Source organism: Hippocampus comes, unplaced genomic scaffold, assembly GCF_001891065.2.
Source record: "Hippocampus comes isolate QL1 unplaced genomic scaffold, H_comes_QL1_v1.1 scaffold416, whole genome shotgun sequence".
Taxonomy (NCBI): Eukaryota; Metazoa; Chordata; class Actinopteri; order Syngnathiformes; family Syngnathidae; genus Hippocampus; species Hippocampus comes.
Window position 1 is genome coordinate 171,036 of NW_017805837.1, and position 19,088 is coordinate 190,123.

Here is a 19,088-nt window from a genome sequence, read left to right on the forward strand (position 1 = left end):
AAACGACCCATTTTCTTTGTAGAAAAAATTCAAAACATTTATTTACATACATACAGTGAACAATGGACTTGATTGTATATTTTTCATGTAAAATGTGAACACAAAATGATGCTTAGACAACGACAATAAAAGTCCATATCTGCACACACTGCTATAGATGAGATGTATAAAAAAATTGACAAGTATTGTATGTTTTGCTCTTATTAAATTGCACGGGTGAGGACATGAACAAACTGACATGGCCTCTATATGTAGACAACAGCGCCACCCAGTGACACAACGGGAAAAAAATATTTCATTTGAAAAAAATCTGAGGTCATTCATGGGATTTTAGGGGACGTTCAAGTCCTCCTCCACTTCATCTTCCTCTTTATCGTGATGTTTTTGGTCCCCGGAATGCATCGTGAGACCCATGTGTTTGTGCAGGGCGTCCAAGTTGGGCTGTTTAACATAGTATCTGATATTTTGTGAAGGGACCACATTCTGGAGCTTCTCCAGCTTGCTATAGGCCTAGGAAAAACATACGGTGGAGGTTAGAACAATTGGGAATTTGTATTGAAGTGCATTTTGAGAGTTTACTAAAATAATAACAATAATAATAATCACAGTTTTGAAGTTGCCGTGCTGACAGTGATGGTCGATCAGGAAACCAAAAACATCGCCAACCCTGACAGCGGCGTCTAACTCGGGTTCCTCCAATAAGCCTTCACAAATGCTCAGTGCCTCTTCACCATTTTCGGATTTCAACCTAGGAGAAGATCAGAGCCAAAATTAGAAACGAAAAAGAAAAACAATGTATACACCACAGTTGAAATGTTTGTCAATTAGAAATGTGCTTTTTGTGTGTGTGTGTGTGTGTGTGTGTGTGTGTGTGTGTGTGTGTTATGTTGTTTGAATGGTAGGGTTCTGTGTATAGCCTTACTTGCGGGCGTGGACAAATTTCTTAATGAGAGTGATTTTTCGCTGCAGCTCCGCCAGTTTGACTTCCTGTTGTCCATCTGAGTTTTTGACTTTGGACAGGCATTTAACCGCCTCACTCAAAGCATCCAGAGCCTTCTCATAGCTCTGATAGTCATCGATTTCCACCTTTAGAGAAAAAAAAAAGGTTCTGTGTAGTTGTACATTGTTAGTCTTGGATTAGAACAGAGAATGGAGCACTGTGCTACCTGTGCACGGGTTTCATAGAAGCCAGCGAGCAGGTGCGGCGCTCTCCCTTTTGTGTAAAAAGCAATAATGGTCTTCAAGATCTCTGGGTTTTTCCAGTCTACAGACTGAAGGTAGTTGGCGGCCATGATGAAAAGCTCCTTCTGACGGCAAACGTTGGCAAAAAGTACAATCCTCTCTGTGTCGCCTGATTTCAGCAGTGCCCTCATTGCCTGTTTGGAAAATAAAAAAAAAAACGGCCTCCTTAAAACTTGAAATTGACTTATGACGTTCACATATATGACTTTCTTCCACCTCCTCCTCATGGTATTTTATTACCTGAACCATAAAAATAAGTTGCGTCATAAATACAGTTGTAGAAGAACAATTCGGGTCCAATTATTAGTTGATGAACAGTTGAACATCAGGCTTTTTTATCAGACATGTTTTCTGTGCATTTAAAATTCGTTAAAGCATTTCTTACCTTGTGCTTGTTTCCGGCCTGTGTGAATTTCTTGGAGGCCAGATGGTAGTTTCCCTGACGCACGCAACATTCGGCTATCTTCTCCAGCAGCTCCTTGTGAGCCTCTTCAGACAAGTCTTTTGAATCCGTCGCGGTCATTTTCTCGGCAAACTCCTCCGTGATGGTCAGGTTCTCATTTACACACAGCTCCAGAGCCTGAGGGTACTGAGAACAAGAACACAAAAGTCAACAAAAGTCGCCGTATGAAGATGGACGTGAACAAGGACGAACGGCACCTTCTTTGCCGCGATCAGCAACTCCACAGCCCTTTTATACTGGGAATGTTGGATGAAGAACTCAGAGCAGCGCGCCAAGAGAGCCGGGTCCGAGCTTTCATTCAGGTCCTCGGCAACCATCTGAAGTGCCGCGAACTGCTCTGTCGCGAAGGCCACTTCCAGGGCTTTGGAGACGTAACCGGCCTACAGAGTCACGCACGATACGGAGGGAAAATTAAATAGTAAATTGTAACCACAACGTAAGACAATAACACCTGCACGCCATTCAGGAAATATACCCAGAGTTGATACAATACGAAAATTACTCCACATTTTTCATCCTTACTCTAGCCTACAACAGAAAACACGATCTACTTACAAATGTTCCAATGCTAATCTAAACAAATGCTGCCCTCTTGTGGAGAAGCTTGGAATATGTGAAGGAATGCAAACGACCTGAGGGGGGTTTGCTGGAGTAAACCAACAGTCGACATACTTTGTGGTAGAGTGAAACCGCACGGTCCATGTGGACGCCTTTCTCCTCGTAGTAACAGGCGGCCTCCATCATGTCCTCTGGGTTGCTGAGCAGAGCCAGATTCATCAGCTGGTCATCCAGACCGTTCTCCTATTCACCGTGAAGACAAAATAATTTATGGAGGGGGAAAAAAAAAGCATCACAATGCTGAGAAATGATGAATGCACCAGAATTCTTGCCACTGAACAACACAATCAATAAACACCCACCAGTTGTGTATGAACAACCAATAATGAACTCACCTTACAGAGTCGTATGGCATTGTTGTAGGCCTGTGCTCGAGTGTAGAAGTGGACAGCTTGTTTGATGTCCTCGTGACCCTCGTAGTGCCTAGCCAAGTGGTAGGACGCTGCTCTGTCACCTGTATCGATTGCTATTTCACATGCCTGTCGAACAAATTCATTTCAATAATCCTAAAATTAACTCTGTGTTGAATCAGATTAGATTGTGTCCATTAGAACGTCAATACTTTCGATCACCTTCTGAACGTTCCCCATGTAGCAGTGAACGCGAACCAGGGAGAGGTAATCTTGAGCAGATTCGTAAAAGTCCAGAGCTGAATCCATTTCTGATTGGCTCTCCAAATACTGGGCCCACCACTTGTAGAGGTTCCTGTGGTGTTAATGATAATAGTCTATTTCAAAGCGCTTTGGCATAATGTGCGTGTTTAGACTGAGTAGACATACTTGTCTTTCATCCTCTTAACATAGATTTCTAAAGACAAAGGGTCATCCTGAAGCATTCTGGGCACATCCACTCGGTGAGTGTCGGATTTTTCATAACTGGAACAATGATTCGACAAATTACATATACATATGCATATAGTGAATATTGAATGACGAATATGCAACATGTAACTGTTGTAGAAAACCATCTTACTTCGCCAGGGCCAAGCTCTTGTCACCCATGGACTCCAAATAGCGGGCATAATTATAGTAGGTGGTGCGTAGGTGAATGCGATCGTGATTCTCAGCGATTTCTAGCGCTTTCTCACATTGGCCAGCCGCCTGATAGAGATTGTTGAGAAGGTCATAGCGTTGACAGCTCTTGTACAACTTCTCAGCATCTTCCTGTTGGAGGACAGCAAGGGAAGGGTGACATCTCGATGTTGCATGGGCATAGAAAGGAAACACAAGAGCAAGATGACTTCAGTTTTTTTGTGTCCTACCAGCATTCCGAGCTGAATGGCCAACGCCGCAATGTGGGTCTCTGGCTCCGGCTCTGTCTCGGCCTCCTTCAGAGCTTTCGCTGCCCTGGCATTTCCCATATTGCCGAGGCACACTCGGGCCACATCCAACCGGCGAGTTTTCACACACATGCGCGCCATGTTTTCCCATACTGCTTTGCTGGTGAGAAGAAAAAGTCAGGAGCAGGTTTAGTGTACCTGATTAGTCATCAGAAAATAAAGTTCAGGGTGTGTACAGAACCACAACTGTATGTTACCTTCTGGACTTGTCCCCCCCTCACTTTCTGTGGTAAATCAAAAGCCAGAATCCCTTTTTGCGATTGCTTAAAGCTCATATTCAAGATTCCTTAGCCATCTGTTCCGTATTTGGCTCCCACCAGTCCCTCCTCATTGCTTTAGCAGATACAGATGTGTGCTGTTTATTAAAGTTGGGCAACAGGAAATAGCCCAAATCTTTAGGGGCTCATGGTGTACAAGGGGGGCAACGGCATACACGTCAAACTACAGCAAGCCACATGTCGGCCAGATAAGCCGAGTTCTGTACAGGACCTGTCAGAAATAGTCAGGCCTTGTATGCATGGCCGAAAACAATGAGAGAAGCACTCCGAAATGCAGAGGAGCGGCAACATCTAGAGAGCCAGAAAAGGAAAGAAGAGAAGGAACAGGTCCACATTTGGCCCCTCTTCCCAGTCTCTTTTCCTCTCAGGAAACACATCCTGTTGCTGGTCGACTGTGGTGGCCAACGTGTTTGTTGCACACAAGAGAGGACTTCAAGTGAACGCCCCCCCTCACCTCCGCCCGGGCTGCAGACAAAAGAACACACAACAGTGACGTCCAAGAGAGGGGAGGGGGTTGGGGGTCTTTTTGGACATTCGAGTCACACCAAAACCTTGGCATGCGTGCACACTTAAAGCAACTGCGAAGGAGGGAGCTGTCCGGCTATGACGTGCTGCTGTTGTACACTGAACATCTGCAAGAAATCAACTCTAATCTTATAGAATTTGCTGTGAGGGACACAGAGGGGGCAACGTTGGAAGGAAGCACAGCGAGGTGGTTTTAGGGAAACTTTTTGTTGTCGGCGGTGGAGAGACTTTTTGCAACAATACGTGAGACTATCTTCCTTGTGGACTCTGCACACAAAAAGTCAAGATTAGATGTGAAGGCGTGAGGGGGGAGCGAGTAAAGGGACGCGGGAACCAACATCCAAGAGTCAAGCTGCAGCCATCTGGAGCCAGTGGAATGGACCTCGGCGTCTGTCGGATTGATGCGTGCATACCTACGGCGCTGTCAGAAGAGGAAGGCTGAGGAGTTACCGTCTCGTGAATGAGGATGAACGGAGATGTTCTTTAGCTAAACGTCACGACAACCCCTTCGCCTCTTCTTCGTTTGTATAACTTGCAAGTGATCCGCTGGAAGGGGAGGCGGCGGCAGCTGTGGAGGAGGCGGTTGACAGGAACCACGGGGCCCACGGAGCTTCTCCGGAGGACAGGCGAGGGAGCAGGCAGGACCCGGAGGAAGAACAAGGGTCTGAACCCGCCGAGGGAGAGGGCGGGGGAGGAGGGGTGGCGGTCACCAGGTGTCACATGGCCGCGCAGAGGCTCGTGGCTGCGGCGGTCGCGGTCGCACTGCTGTCCCTGGTCCTAAACAATGTGGCCGCCTTCACTCCTAGCTGGGTCCTGCAAGCCCTGGAAGATGGGCGCAAGAGGAGCGTGGGACTGTGGAAGATGTGCCCCAGCGGAGGGGAGAGGGGTCGGGATGAGCTCCAGGCTGGACGAAGGGCTCAGGTGGCACAGAGGCAATGTGAAAGTCTGGGATGGGGCTCTGAGTATGCTGGCTATCAAGAATCCCGCAGCACTGTAAAATGTAAGCATTATACAATATTACCCTACACCTACCGGAATCCCTTTTGTTGTGCTACCTTGTTTATATTCATCCTGGAGGCAAGGTGGAATAGTGGTTAGCACCTCCACCTAACAGAACAGAGTTCAGGGTCTCGACTCTCAGCTCTGGAGGTAAAACGTCCTTCTCGTGCTTCCTCTGAAGTGTCAAAAATGTGCATGTTGGGTTCAATGAAAAATTACCCATAGATGTGACTGTGAGTGTGAAGGGTCAATATGCGCCCTGCGATTGTCTGGCAACCAGCCCAGATTGTACCTAACGTCACCTGGGATAGGCTCCATCTCACCTACAAGTGAAGATTAGAATTTGAACACATAGAAAGCAGAAATAGAAACTGGGTGGATTAATATTGAAAGCGCAAAGCATATTTTACAAAACTACTTAAATAATGGAATTCACACTGCATCAAATTAATTCTTGCATGTCTCATTCCCTTGATTTGGATCGTTGGGAGTTTTCTCACAGTGTGAGCCATTCATGTAGTTCGCCTAATAAAGCGCCATTGACAAAAGGCCATTCAAGAATACGTTTGGGGAACCGCATGGCCACTGCCAACTAAGCACAATGGGCAGCAGCACAGAGTGATAAAACAAATAACTGCTGCAGTCCGTTGCAACAGAGAGAGAGAGTCACACGTGCAACTTTCAAGCAAGTCTCAATTCAGGTCCCGTTATTATTGCCCAACAATGAAGGGCAAGATTTCGTCAAATGTGCAATGCATGTTTACTTGCTCATGTCCAGCCCATGGATGGTTGGTAGTATAACACAACTCTCCCCCGTGGTCCCTCAAGTGCAGTTCGACATGATGCGGGCGTGTAACCTGATTGCGACCGTGGCCCTGACAGCCGGTCAACTGATCTTCCTCCTCGGCCTGATGGAGCTGCCCTTCATCACGCCAGAATCTCAGTGGTGGGAGGAGGCCATTGCTGCGCTCTTCCAGCTCGCCAGTAAGTACCAACCCTTCGAAACAACAACTCACAAGGACAAATAAACGCACAACTGGGGATGGGCACATACCGATACGAGATACTGGAATCGTGCCGATACCGGCCTTATTTCAAGGTATCGGCTACTCATCGATGCCGCCAATACCAGCAACTGATACATCTGACATCAAAGAGCCGACCTGGTACTGGGGTACTACGGTACTCAGTATCGACGAGTACTCAAGAGTTAATACTTGTATTGGTCAGAGAAAAGTAGTATTCAAAATCCCGACTCACAATGATAAAAAAGCAATTTGCATGTTAGGGTGCAACGAACATCCACACACCACACCACATCAAAGTCTGAAGGTTAAAGGTCAGAAAATGGATGGAGTTATTGGGACACTCGTCAAGTGTGCCATGCTGGACCTTGTATCGGGTTACTGGCGTGGGAACAGATAATGTCATTCTGCAAACTTGCCACAAACTTTGAAGAGACTCAGGATGAACTAGCCCAACCCTTGACTGATAATTTAATCAAGAGTCGCGTCCCAAGACTTTTGCCCCTCAAGTGAGGGACACTCAGTCGCTTGGCTCTGTATCAGTCTGCGGTCTGTCCTCTGGGTCTAAATTTAGCCTTCGCCCAGAGCCCATGAGCCAGAGCTGCAGCGAGCGACTGGTGGGCGCCAGGATATCCCTGCTCAGGACGAGGAAATGTCTGTGACTACCTGTTATGCAAACCCCCGAGATGAAGAAGGAAAAAGCCGGGAGGGGGAATGCACGGGAAAGACACTTTCGACGGGGACTGGGCTGTTTGTGTCGTGAGTGCGCGCACTGCCTGGAGATACTCTGTTGAAGACAATGTTTGTGCCCTCGCTGGGGGATTTTGGAAGTTAAATGCACAGAAGTGGGAACTACCCTCCTTTGTCATGAGCTCCCCCCCACCCCCCTAAGCAAGGATGGCTCTCATCAGTGGACTTTTGATTCGAGGCTTGACACTCACACTCACCAACAACAGTGAATCGCATTCTAAGTCTTCTTAGTGACCTGTACAAAAGACATCTGACACGTCTCGCAGATCAGCACGTGGATATGTATAGCTTTTACAACGATAGTCAGGGATGATCAATGAGACCGTCTTTACGTATGTTGACAATACAGTTGAAACAGCACACACCTATTTCCTATCTAAAATTAGACAAGGCTTCCTGGAAGGGGGGGTGAAAAAAAAAATCGCGTCTTCCAAGGTCGGACCATATATGGCTAGCAAAGCAGCTTGAGGATGACATATGAAGAGAACCAAAGAACGGATATGAATTCTACTCTGGCTGAAAATGCTATGCTCACAAGTTTGTGGGAAAGGTTTGTGGAAGGACCTTTGGGATGGACAAGAATGTAGATCAGATGCCAGGCCCCCCTCATACTACATGAATTTACCTCTGACCCCACTATAAAAGCTTGTAGAAAGCATTCCAAGAGGATGAAGCAAAAGCTGCACATTGCGGAGAATGCAGTAAATTCTTCCATGTTCACATTTTTTTAATTTTTTCCTATGGTGTGGACTTGGCATATGGAAACTGGAAACGATGGGGAGTCTTGCTGTGTCGTTGAATGAATCGATAATATTCCCGGTCACTTTTATCTACGTGCTCGATTTCTGGGGGAGTTTGTTCTGAAAAAGATCAGTGATATTCTCCTATTTTTAAATGGTGAAACATTAAGAATAGACGCCCACAGATTAATGAGATTTCCATTCATTTCGAAATATGATTTGATATACAGTACATGTGTTTTAAGGTGCGAAGCAAACTAAATTTGTATCGCAAGGCACGACACAGTCTTTATAGTAGTGAGTGGAAATAGTCCCAGCTTGAATGGAGATATTTTTAAGCCTTATCCACTTCTTGCACCGGATTGTTTTCATTTTGATACGTGCCAAACGTGCGCGCAGACTGTGAGTTTGCAACATTCAGGTCCATTCAGGGATTTTTCCTTTGCCTTTGCCCGTTTCACCCCTGGAAACTGGAATGTGTGCGCTTGTGTCGAAAGTCAGGTTGTGTCATAAAAGGTCACGAGATTAATTTCCTACATTTACAGATGGTGTACTTTTTCCATCATGGCTGCTGGTCACAAATCAGTTGCTTGCTTTTTTTTCCCTCCTACTGTAAACTTATCCGTTCATTTAGTTTTTAAAATCGTACTCAAGATTAATTCAGGCTTTTTCTCCGCGACCGATAACATCAAACTTCCAGTAAAAGCATGAGCCTCGAAGTCCAGGGTGTGGAGGGGTGGGAAGGAAGGATGGAAAGAGGAAGAGGGGGAAGGAAGCTGACGAGATAAGTGCGTGCCAAAAAAGAGAGGTTCACACAGACCACCCTAGCTGCGACCGAGACAGGAGATTATTCATTTTCTTGGATGAGGAGCCAGACGGGTTAAACACCAAGCCACTGAGCAAACAATGCGACGTTCCAATTTGAGTGATTGACACACACCGATAGGCAGAAACGATTATTCACATCCTCACTTGAAACAATGACAAATCACCGTAGCGCAGAGGGAGAGAGAGAGAGCCAAATATAAACGAACGGCAGGCTTCGATGCAGGAAACCGACTGATTCATACAGAGTATTCACGTTTCCAGTGATTATTTCGGGGAACCTTTTGACACCGGAACACTGAGGATTGTTAAGTCTTGGAAATGTCGTGCTCGTAAAACTACTGAACGGGTCAATTTTGGTTTTATGAGTGTATAGGGTCTTCGTGAGGTCAAGAAAGGTGCGGGAAAGGTGCGCTCTGGAATTACTGTCAAAGCCTTTTTGTTCCTAAAGACCAGTGATGGGTTTTTAAGGCTCCTTTGTTTTTTCTAATGTTCTTACTTTTTTTTTTCCCTTTAAGATCATTTCACTGACTTCAACCATGCTTTCTTTAAAAATCGGAACGAGATTATGCTTGTTATTGAGAATTTATGGTTGGTTAGGAGTGAGTTTAGCTGAGAATAATAAATACAGTCAGCAGTATGGACCTTGTGGGTAAAGAGACACATACGCGACTGTAAAAAAAAAAAAAGATTACAAAAGTTCAACAACAAACAAATTAGTGCGGTGGGGAATGCGTAATCGCCTGGGTGGAGGATTTCAGGAATCAAACACAATGCAGCAGTAAAAATAGCTATCAATGAGTAACCATGTAAAACAACCATCAGAATATGCGGCCAGTGGAATGTTTGCCTTGAATGTTTGTATTTCTTTGTTTTAATGTTATGAAGGGATTTGTGCAACTGGCAGACAGTTTTGACTCAAAGGAAAGGTGGGGATTTCACAGACACGAATATGCCCCCCCTTCATAGTTTTTGTAAATATCTTTTCATGGGGCAACAACGAGAATAAGACACACAAAGAAGGCGATTCTGACATTAACCACCGGCAACAAAAATGAGTAGACCCCGAAGTAAAAATGTCTAAATTGGGAACTGTTAATTAGTGTCTCTCAGCGGTGTCATGTGACCCTTTCGTGTTATACGGTCCCAAGTATGACTGGAGTACTGGACTTAAACACTGAAACTAAGAGCCAGATTTGGTTCTTAAACTGTACACTGGCCAAATTGTCTCACTTGCTTATCTGAGTCAATTTGTCTTTTGTAGGTTTTGTGCTGGTGATCGGACTTGTGACATTCTACAGGATCGGGCCCTATACGCATCTGTCCTACTCCTGTTACGTGAACATAGCGGCGTGCCTGCTGGCGACCACGGCGGCGGCCATGCTCATCTGGAACATTTTACACCGCCGTGACGATTGCCTGGCGCCGCGGGTCATCATCATCAGTCGCTCACTGACGTCCCCTTTCCACCCACGTCTGGACAACGATTACGTGGATTCGCCGTGTTGAGCAGAAAATCCCCCCGGACAGGACTGCTCAAACTCATTAACCTGTTTTCTCATGGCTCAACATACATGTACATCCGCCTGCATGTGTTAAGTTTTATAACCCATCACTTTTGGACGTCACGTCACCAAGTAAATATTTCCTTTTGAGAGAGAGAAAGAGAAAGAGAGAGAGAGAGAGTCTGATTTATTGGTGGCTACACACTGTGCTACATTTGGACCAGGACACTCTGTGACGCTTAACATCCTGCCAAGCAGAAGATCAAGCTGGACCTTGATTGTTATATGTGCACTTACTCAAAAGTCCTCTTGCATTACGATGAATTGGAGTTGTGAAAGAATGGATATAAAGCATAATAACAGAATACCTCATTGTTTTTTTTTTCTCTTCCTGTAAATTTTACATCATATCTAAATGTAATGCTGATATATCTTTCGTAGGTCAGGACATTCTAGTTAGCCTAGCAAGGTTTCTGAATGGGTCAAGGCAATATTTAATAGGAAACTCACATTTTAATGCAAAAGGGGATAGTTACCCCAAACATAATGGCGACACGCGCTTCTCCATAAAAAGCAGGCAACAGCGGAAACACACGTCAACACTTTTTGCAATCCATGTAATCCACTTAGAAGTCTTCTTGTTTGTGGTACATCCGTATATTAATTTAATAATTAGTAAGCTCCAATAAACACAGTGCTCTGATAGGGTGTCGTAATATTTGAGATTATAAATATCATATATCTGGAAAGAACCCTTGTGGATCTTTCAAACATACAGGGGTTAATGAATACAAATATTATTTGATAACTACAATAAATTTTAATGTCAAGCGTGGTGGTTTTGTTGTTGTTTTATCATTCTACATCACTTTTTTTTGGATCATTGTACCTTCTGTTGTGATGTCATTTTATAGAAAAGAAGTCCAAGATGGCGCCCGAGTAGGCAGCCGTCGGCAAGTGCTCTTGTGAGCCTTGTTTTTTTTTGTTGTTTTTCTGTTTGTTTTGTCACTTTGTGTTTGTTGTTACGTCGTGTGGACTTGATGTGGACTGTTTTCAGCATTTTTTGGCCACGACATTCATCAAGGAGGAGACTCGGTGCTTGGTGGTTGCGCCTTCTCGGCAGCATGGGTATGCCAGCACTGTTTTTGATTGGGAGGAATGTCGGCGCCATTTGACTGTCGTTGCTGGACAGCTCCGGGGGCGTTTGTGTCTTGCGCCTGTAATGGGCAGCATTTTCACAGCCCCGCTTTGTTCAGCGGAGAGATCGGTGCTGTTGAACGGTCTGCGGCTGGATGGATGCAAGGCTTGAGGAGCCGACGATGAGAAGAAAGGAGCGTGAGCGCAGAGCGCCCTTGCGAATGTGGAACCGGGAGTCGCGGCTTGGAGTTGAAGCGGATTACGTGGGACAGGAGTAGTGAACTAATCTCTTTTTGTCAATGGACGCTACAGCTTCGTGTTTGCTTTCAAAACTTAGCTTGTAGCAGATGTGCACATTTTCAGCATGACGTCTCTGATCCACTGGTAAAAGGACACTTTGATCCTCTCCTTTCCAGCAGCTCCTATATTTTGTTGTTCTACTTCTTCCATTCATAACTTTGCTGCTGTGAATTGGGAATTTCTCCATTGCGAGACTAATAAAGGTTTTCTTATCTTATCTTATCTTATCTTAGAATATATACTGTATTGTAAATACATATCTTGGACTATTCCTATGACCTCCTCTGTTGTTCCTCCAGTTTAAATTGCAATGTGAAGGCTATAAGACAGTCAGTGGGTGATAACCCTGCAGGTCAAGGACGACATGAATGAGAGGAAATTGCAGAGTCTGGAATACAGACATTCCAGCCTGTATCTGATGTTGCTGCTTCATTCCGAGGACTTCTATGAAGCATTTTAACAATGACACTAAAGCCCTAGTGGACGTGCATTTATTTAAATAAGATACTTTTATTTTCTGCTACATTTTTTTTTATCCAATGATATATTGAGAAATTTACAGGGACGTTGGACTTTGAGGTTTCCGCTGCATTGCACTATTTCTTACTAAATCCTCATGAGAACGAGATATTGAGTGAGCTGAATAAAGTTTCTGGATCACTATTCAGAGGATCAGACTTGACCCATTAGATAGAGGGTAGCAAACATAGGTGAGCATTTTCATTCAGCAAACAATGTCAAACTTTGGAAAAGCAGTAAAAATAGCTATCAATGAGGACCTGAGTAAAGCTGTCAGCAGAACTATTAAAGTCTCTGGAATATCCGGCTAGCGGGATGTTTTTCCCACCTGATTGTTTCAATTTGATTTTTCCCGTTTACTGCAAAGGGCGTACTGACAAGTGTGTGTTCATTCTGAAATTTCAGGAGGGAGCCCAAAAGCCTTAACATTTTTTTAAAAAAGAAAATTCATGAAGCATATTATTCATGACAACTCTTGATTGGATTGAACAAGCTTGTGAAGACAATTTGTGAGTCAAAATCAACCTCCCGTGCTTGGAGACCATTGTGGAGAACGCCAATCAGAGTCAAGGCCGAACATAACAATGCTCTCCTTGTTGGTCTTTAGTCAAGTCTTTGAACTCAAGTCCTTGTGGACAGGACTGCCGAAGAACACGATGACCGGATAAAAGTGGGAAGTAACCTCTGCGGAAAGATGGCCCAGAGCTGACCCAGCCTGACTTCTTACCTCTTGATGAGTTTGATGGACTTGAACGCTTCGTCCATGTGGCCGACGGTGAGGTAGAAGCTGAAGTTGAGCATGGCGTCACGTGTGGACTTGTCGCAGTTCTCCAGACCTTCAAAGTCCCTGAGCGCTCGCCTGGAGACCATTTGGGGGAAGAGGGCCACGGACCCTCGTGATGGCTGGCTCTGATTTGCTGGCGCTGATGTGGCGGAAACCTCCTTTAGAAACACAAGAAATAAGCGTGTCACAAAATGAGGAAAAAGTAAAGTGCTGTGAATACTTCTTGGATGCACTGTGTACATCGGAGTGGGTGGGAGTCAAAGCAAACTACAGCGTTGGAATAAACAACAACGCTATATTCACCACACAGGGACACTTTTGTGCTGCCAGGAATGGAAAAAGAATGTTTAGTTTTCTGAAGGAAAGGCGCACACAGGCACTTACTTCTGATTGGAAGACACCACCCCTCCGAAATAATAGCTAGGGTGCGTTAGACCAAACAAGAGTGGCACATTAGAGTAGTGGCGGGTGCAAAGGAAACTATATGCTTAACAAAAGATTTCCAGACAGAATCAGCACGTCCAGGGAAGAAGCAAATCATGAAGCCACGGATAAACAACAGAATTGCCCAACCTCACCTTGCAGCTGAAATAATAGTAAGGCACGTCAAGAGCAAGGAGGGCCTGTAGTCCTGCTGGTTTGGGGTAGCAGTCCTGCAAGAGGAGGCCATGTTCCTGAGTACAGAAGAGCGTCACCACTGACACATCCACCTGGAAAATAAAGAAAGGACGTGCAAAGTCATGATCAAACCACTACTGAGCAAAAACATAAACACCGTATACACTTTTTAAAAGTTATTTTTGACCAATAATGCTGGTTGCGCAGTGAAATGAAACTCTAAAATCTGCTTTAGCCGGAGAATAATTTCAACGTTATCTTTACCGTGTCCCAGTAACCAGATGAAGAGGTTTCAGAGCTGACCGGCACAGTCTCACACACAAAGAGTCGAGGTTCACTCTCATCCCAGAAGTGCGATACAGGGCATCGGCCGCTCAGCTCGCTCTCCTGAAACTGCTGTCTGAAGCACAAAACACAAGCGGATTAAAAATATCATATAATAGTGCACAAGCGCCGTTGCTTACCTGTCACCGTCTTCGGGCTGTGAGATACCACTGGGTGGTCTGCCAGTGAAAAAATCAAAGTGTGTCACTGTGTCCATTTCGATGTCATAGAAGTACACTTTTTGGTCAGGTCGACCATTCACCTAAGAGGGGGAGGCGAGGGGGGGGAATCAGCATTCAATAAACCATTTAAAAAAATATAAACAAATGAGAGTGGCTGTTATGCATTTACTTGTGTGATTAAGATGCTGACTTGGCTGCCATTGGCGTTACACTTGACAGAACGCAGGGCTCCCAGATTGGGAATCTGGTCAGTCAGGTTCTTAGCATTGCAGTGAGCTTTAGCATCTCTATAAAAACACACATTGATGCAGACGCATATATGGACATGTATTTGACCTGGAGTAACATCATCGTGAACAAACCTTCGGGTCAGATCAAAAACTCTGATATGCGACGTATCTGTGCCGACCACCAGGTAAGACTGGCACACACTGAGGAGCACTGGGTTGCCCTCCGCTTTGGAGAAATTCAAGAGCTGTTTCACTGTGCCCTAATTAACGAGAAACGGGATGGTTACTAAATGAGTTCACCACAGCTTCCCAAAGAGGCTCAACAGACCTGCGGTGTGCGAATCTGGACTCTGTTAGGTTCCACGGTGTAAAGGTTCTCACCATGTACAGCTACTACATGGGAGTCACAAGGGAACGATCCTGGGGTATCAGCAGAGAAAAAAAAATGTAAAAACAAGAGATTGAATTTAAAAAGTGTGGGTGGAAAATTAATCAGAAAATTTGTTCTGGGAGCACAACTGCTTGACCTTCTCATCATTCACAAAATTAGGTGGAGGAATAAACAGGTGGTGAATGTGTCAAGGCGCCATTTGTACTTTTGAGAGTGTGTTCAGTTAAAAGTGGAGTAAGTGAGTGTACCTTTATTATGTAGGGCAGCCCCTGACATCTCAAACACAGTGACCTGTTTGCCGCTCCAAACCGTTGCAGAATCCTGTTGGGATGGACACAAAATTAGAACTGATGGTGACATTTCTGAACGCGTCTGCATTTTAGTTTCAGGACCTGGCACAATTCAAAACAGAACAAAAATATTTGAAATCCAAGTCGAGTCGTCGGTGACTAGTAGTTTTCAGCCACAGCTCACACCCAGACACTCACGTGCGGATTTGTCTATATCCCATTCAGTTCCATTCTCGACACCCTTCGCTGCTTACCTTGGTCACACAGACTCCCTTGATGTGCATTTCAGACTGCAGAGCCAGGTGCAGCCCTGTGTGGAACTGGGTGATGCTGAGCTGGGTCGGCGTCAACTGCACCGCTGCCACCTGTTGGCTGCAGTGGGCTGACATTACGTGCTCGTGCAGGATGACCACCGTGGCGGAATTGTTGGCTGCCAGCAGATTCAGACTGGTGCCCCACTGTAAGGCGGGTACGTGTCAAATATTTATTTGCACGGAACAAGACAAAAGTGTGTTAAAATACCTGCAGTTGAGTGACGTTTCCTTCTATTTCCGTGGGAGTCTGAAGCTTCCACTGGGCTTTTGTGTCACTTCTGCTGCGGTCGGGATGCACCGCCATCTTCCACATTGCTATGCGTCCGTGACTGGTGCCAGCGGCAAGAATTTCTGGAGAGGTGAATTGCAACAGGAAATGCAAGATGATAAATTGCATATGAAAGGACTTTGTGTACTGTATGGAGAATATGGGTACTGCACTTCTCATAGTAATTGTAATGCAACATACATTTTACTTCTACCTGAGTGTTTTTGTTACAGAGAAACACTACTTCTATTCCCTTTCTTCTATTTAGTTTTTCAAGCATATTAATATAGACCTTTCCCTGCACAGTAGGAAACACAGTTGATCATCTCGCCCCTCTCAAAGCCAAGAGTCTCATCAAGAGACAATGCGTAGTTTTCGTTTCGCTCAAGATCCCATAACCTAGAAAACCAAATCAGGACAGAACATCACATAAATGGCCAGTAAGTGTTTAAGTGTGCTTTGTTTGTTGAGCGTACAGTATGCCAACCTGATGAGTTGCTCTCCTGTGGCTGTGATAACGAGACCATTTTGTGCCCACACGATGTCGACGCTTTGGCCACTCTTACTGCTCAGCTTGACCTTGAAAAGTGTTTTAAAGAGAACAATGTGTTTTACAGCAGGCAATAAGGAGGATGTTTTTGTTTTTTTTTTCTGTTGAGCACACCTTTTGAAATTCCTGGGCATCCCCCTCTGGTCCCAGAGTGTACTGTGACAGCATCATCGTGTCAGTGATGACTGTAAGCACCTCCCTGGTCTCCAGGTAGAACATTTTCTTGATGGCACCGTCCATACTGAGGAGCATGCTTGTTTTCCCATGCTCGTCCACACTGTGTACATTACCTGTAAAACATGCTTTAGATCAGTGGTTTTCAAACGTGGGGAGGGGAGAGGGTCTGGAATCTGTAGCTTGGGGTCCACAAAATAATTTACAATAACATGTTATGGCGTATCATTTCAAATAGTAAACACTTCATAGAGGGACCGGTGCACCATTAAAACAAACAAACAAACATGAGCTTTAATTTGTATTGTGCTTTTCAATCTAAAATGCATTTAGAAACACATTTCTAAATCCACTTCATTGGGTCTTTAAAAACTACAGTTGTTCTTACCATCTGCAGTGCTGACATAGAAAGCAAGGCCCTCTTGCGGCCCCATCTTGAGAGGCGCCCCCTTCCAGCTGAACATGTCCAAAGCGTTCTCATCCCCACTCACTGATGCACGGGCCAGCATTTTCACGTCGCTGCAAAAATAATAATAATAAATACGTATATTTAAGATTTTTTTTAATAGTCATCCTGTTTACTCACTCTCCGGGCGAACTTGGTTTGAATAAACAGCAAGTGATGGGGGAGTTGTATGCATGCTTCACTTGATGGTTCCCTTGAAGTCTCCCTCTGGCATCCACCTTCCAAACAGCTACAGTTCCGCTCTGATGTTAGATAAATGCAAGAGATTTTTATGTGGTGCTATACAGGTCTTCAACTGTTGCCATCCAAGAACCTTCAGTTTCTAACTGTTGCGAAGTCACATGTACAACATATTTTATGTCCCAAATCACCAGATGTCTATCACTGTTTTACAGAAAAGCAAAGATATCGGTGTTCTTAAAAGACACTACCTGGTCCCCAGTTACCAAGCGAGTTCCCGAGCTACTCCACTCCAGCAGTGTGATGTGCGCCGTGTGCGTGCTCGGCAGGACATTTTGATCCCCGGAAGGGTGTAACAGAAGCAGCACCTCGCCATTCTCCCAGCCCTGAGCCAACACTGGCTTTATGGGATGCCAGCAAAGCATCGTAGGCCGATGAGGACGCTCAACATGGCAGCTCTCCACATGCTCTCCCTGCATTTGGAGAGGGATTCGTTGTGATGGGTTGGCAGACAGATAAAAAATATCTATTTGACAAATAAAACACATTCTCACAACCACATTCCAGTTTACCTGCTGTAAGTAGATGTTTACATTTCCTCCAGTGCTTGAGTTTCGTGAAGCCACAGCCAGTATGGACAGAGCTGAGTGCCACGTCAACTGAGAGGGGTCCTCACAATTTTCAGGGGTCTCAACACGGTGGTCAAAATACACCGCCATGTCCTCAGTGTACCGAAGTGGGTTAGAAAGATGGCTGATAAATGACACACCAAATCCACATAGGAGGGCACCAACTGAGCTTCGACCCCTGAACCTCATAAGTGTGAGGAAGAGACACAATGGGGCAATAGAAATGTGTTATTTTTTTCTTTGTGATAAAATGATTCTATTGTGTTCAATTATCGCCGCAGTATGTTTTCATTTATTTGACTGACACGTCTTGATAGCTTTGCACTGATGGGCCACTTGAGCATCCCCTTGCTACTGGCCTGTTAACAACTCTGTGGGAAATGTTGGCTTTAGATTGATTCGATATTGTTATGCACGACACAGTAATTATAAGACCATTTATTGATAACATTGAATTGACACTATTAGTAAATCATGTGTGTGCGTCTGTGTGTGTGTGTGTCTTCACTTTTTATTCACGCAAAATCACATGAGAAAACACGAACAAAGAAAAGGAGTGGAAAAAATTGATACGAGTTTATGGAGGGAGTTTGCAATTTAAAGTAGCAAAACATTTAATACCTTTACACAGTTGTCGAACAACAACAGATTTTTCACAGAACTCTTTACCGTCTCCACGCGGGGTAATTTGCGCGAACACTTCACGACTTGCATTAATTCGTTCTTATTGTCCTCTTCGTCACATACTTTTTTACGCAGATGAGGAAAACACATACCCTCGTAAGCGTCTTTCCTTCCAAACGGTGTTACCGATGGTGTTAGTCTACATCTAGGCAGCTCGCTCAACAAAATCACTCCAGGCGGCATCCATTTTGGATTTCCCCACCTCGGCTAGCTTGGATTCATTATCCAAACTTAGCCTCAACCTTCAATGGCGCTCTTCTAAACAACAGGACCGGACGAGGATTTTTCTTTCAAGACTTGCCTACACCACCCAATTAGCTGTTAATTTCCAGGCATTCTTAGAAAACGTTTTGCCCTGTGTGGCTACAATAGCGTCTCTGACAGTTGCCCCTAACAACATCCCAGGTTGCACTGGAGGAGGAGTTACGGAAATTAACGAATATGGCCGAAATGTGACGAGTCACGTTCTGCTATTAAAAAAACTAACGAACGATAAGGAGAAATATATTGCTCAAAATAAAAATTTAAAAAATCCTTTAAACATACACGTATTTTCAGCATTCAACAGCAATTTAAAAAATATCATAAATGTCGTTGTATCACTCTAATATGTTGTAACTTATACTAAAGAGACCCAAAATATTTGTTCATGCTTATGTCCTTGGGTGTCTTGAAAGGCGCTTATAAATAAAATGTATTATTATTATTATTATTATTATTATTATTATATCATTGCATG

At 44.6% G+C, this 19,088-nt stretch overlaps 2 protein-coding genes across 3 annotated transcripts; one reads left to right on the forward strand and one right to left on the reverse strand.

The window, feature by feature from the left end:
- Positions 1 to 24: 24 nt before the first annotated feature.
- Positions 25 to 19,002, reverse strand: ift140 (intraflagellar transport 140 homolog (Chlamydomonas)). 2 transcript variants are annotated; one of them, XM_019887886.1, is made up of 30 exons: positions 18,442 to 19,002; positions 17,609 to 17,843; positions 17,288 to 17,509; positions 16,977 to 17,098; positions 16,779 to 16,909; positions 16,331 to 16,506; positions 16,154 to 16,245; positions 15,959 to 16,065; positions 15,607 to 15,749; positions 15,339 to 15,542; positions 15,043 to 15,115; positions 14,732 to 14,823; positions 14,536 to 14,663; positions 14,343 to 14,460; positions 14,132 to 14,253; positions 13,932 to 14,067; positions 13,628 to 13,759; positions 12,993 to 13,207; positions 3,585 to 3,762; positions 3,296 to 3,486; positions 3,103 to 3,198; positions 2,896 to 3,028; positions 2,659 to 2,802; positions 2,378 to 2,506; positions 1,903 to 2,085; positions 1,628 to 1,831; positions 1,167 to 1,376; positions 923 to 1,086; positions 607 to 748; positions 25 to 510 (listed from the first exon to the last, which is right to left on the reverse strand). In XM_019887886.1, exons 2-30 carry the CDS (start codon positions 17,753 to 17,755, stop codon positions 331 to 333), a joined length of 4,314 nt encoding a protein of 1,437 aa, XP_019743445.1. In that variant the 5' UTR covers positions 17,756 to 17,843; positions 18,442 to 19,002; the 3' UTR covers positions 25 to 330. The 2 variants fall into 2 exon arrangements, with proteins under 2 accessions (XP_019743445.1, XP_019743447.1); XM_019887888.1 differs by having other exon boundaries at positions 17,609 to 17,849.
- On the forward strand, positions 3,913 to 11,139 carry tmem204 (transmembrane protein 204). The gene is made up of 3 exons (XM_019887889.1): positions 3,913 to 5,465; positions 6,293 to 6,448; positions 10,069 to 11,139. Exons 1-3 carry the CDS (start codon positions 5,186 to 5,188, stop codon positions 10,311 to 10,313), a joined length of 681 nt encoding a protein of 226 aa, XP_019743448.1. The 5' UTR covers positions 3,913 to 5,185; the 3' UTR covers positions 10,314 to 11,139.
- Positions 19,003 to 19,088: the final 86 nt, after the last annotated feature.

Bases quoted from the DNA above. Each gene is read 5' to 3' on its own strand.
- tmem204 (XM_019887889.1), top strand. From the start codon at position 5,186: ATGGCCGCGCAGAGGCTCGTGGCTGCGGCGGTCGCGGTCGCACTGCTG. The intron at 5,466-6,292 runs GTAAGCATTATA...TGGTCCCTCAAG, and splicing joins ATCCCGCAGCACTGTAAAAT to TGCAGTTCGACATGATGCGG. The intron at 6,449-10,068 runs GTAAGTACCAAC...TGTCTTTTGTAG, and splicing joins TGCGCTCTTCCAGCTCGCCA to GTTTTGTGCTGGTGATCGGA.
- ift140 (XM_019887886.1), bottom strand. From the start codon at position 17,755: ATGGCGGTGTATTTTGACCACCGTGTTGAGACCCCTGAAAATTGTGAG. The intron at 16,910-16,976 runs GTGAGTAAACAG...TTATTTTTGCAG, and splicing joins AAACCAAGTTCGCCCGGAGA to CGACGTGAAAATGCTGGCCC. The intron at 16,507-16,778 runs GTAAGAACAACT...CATGTTTTACAG, and splicing joins CTATGTCAGCACTGCAGATG to GTAATGTACACAGTGTGGAC.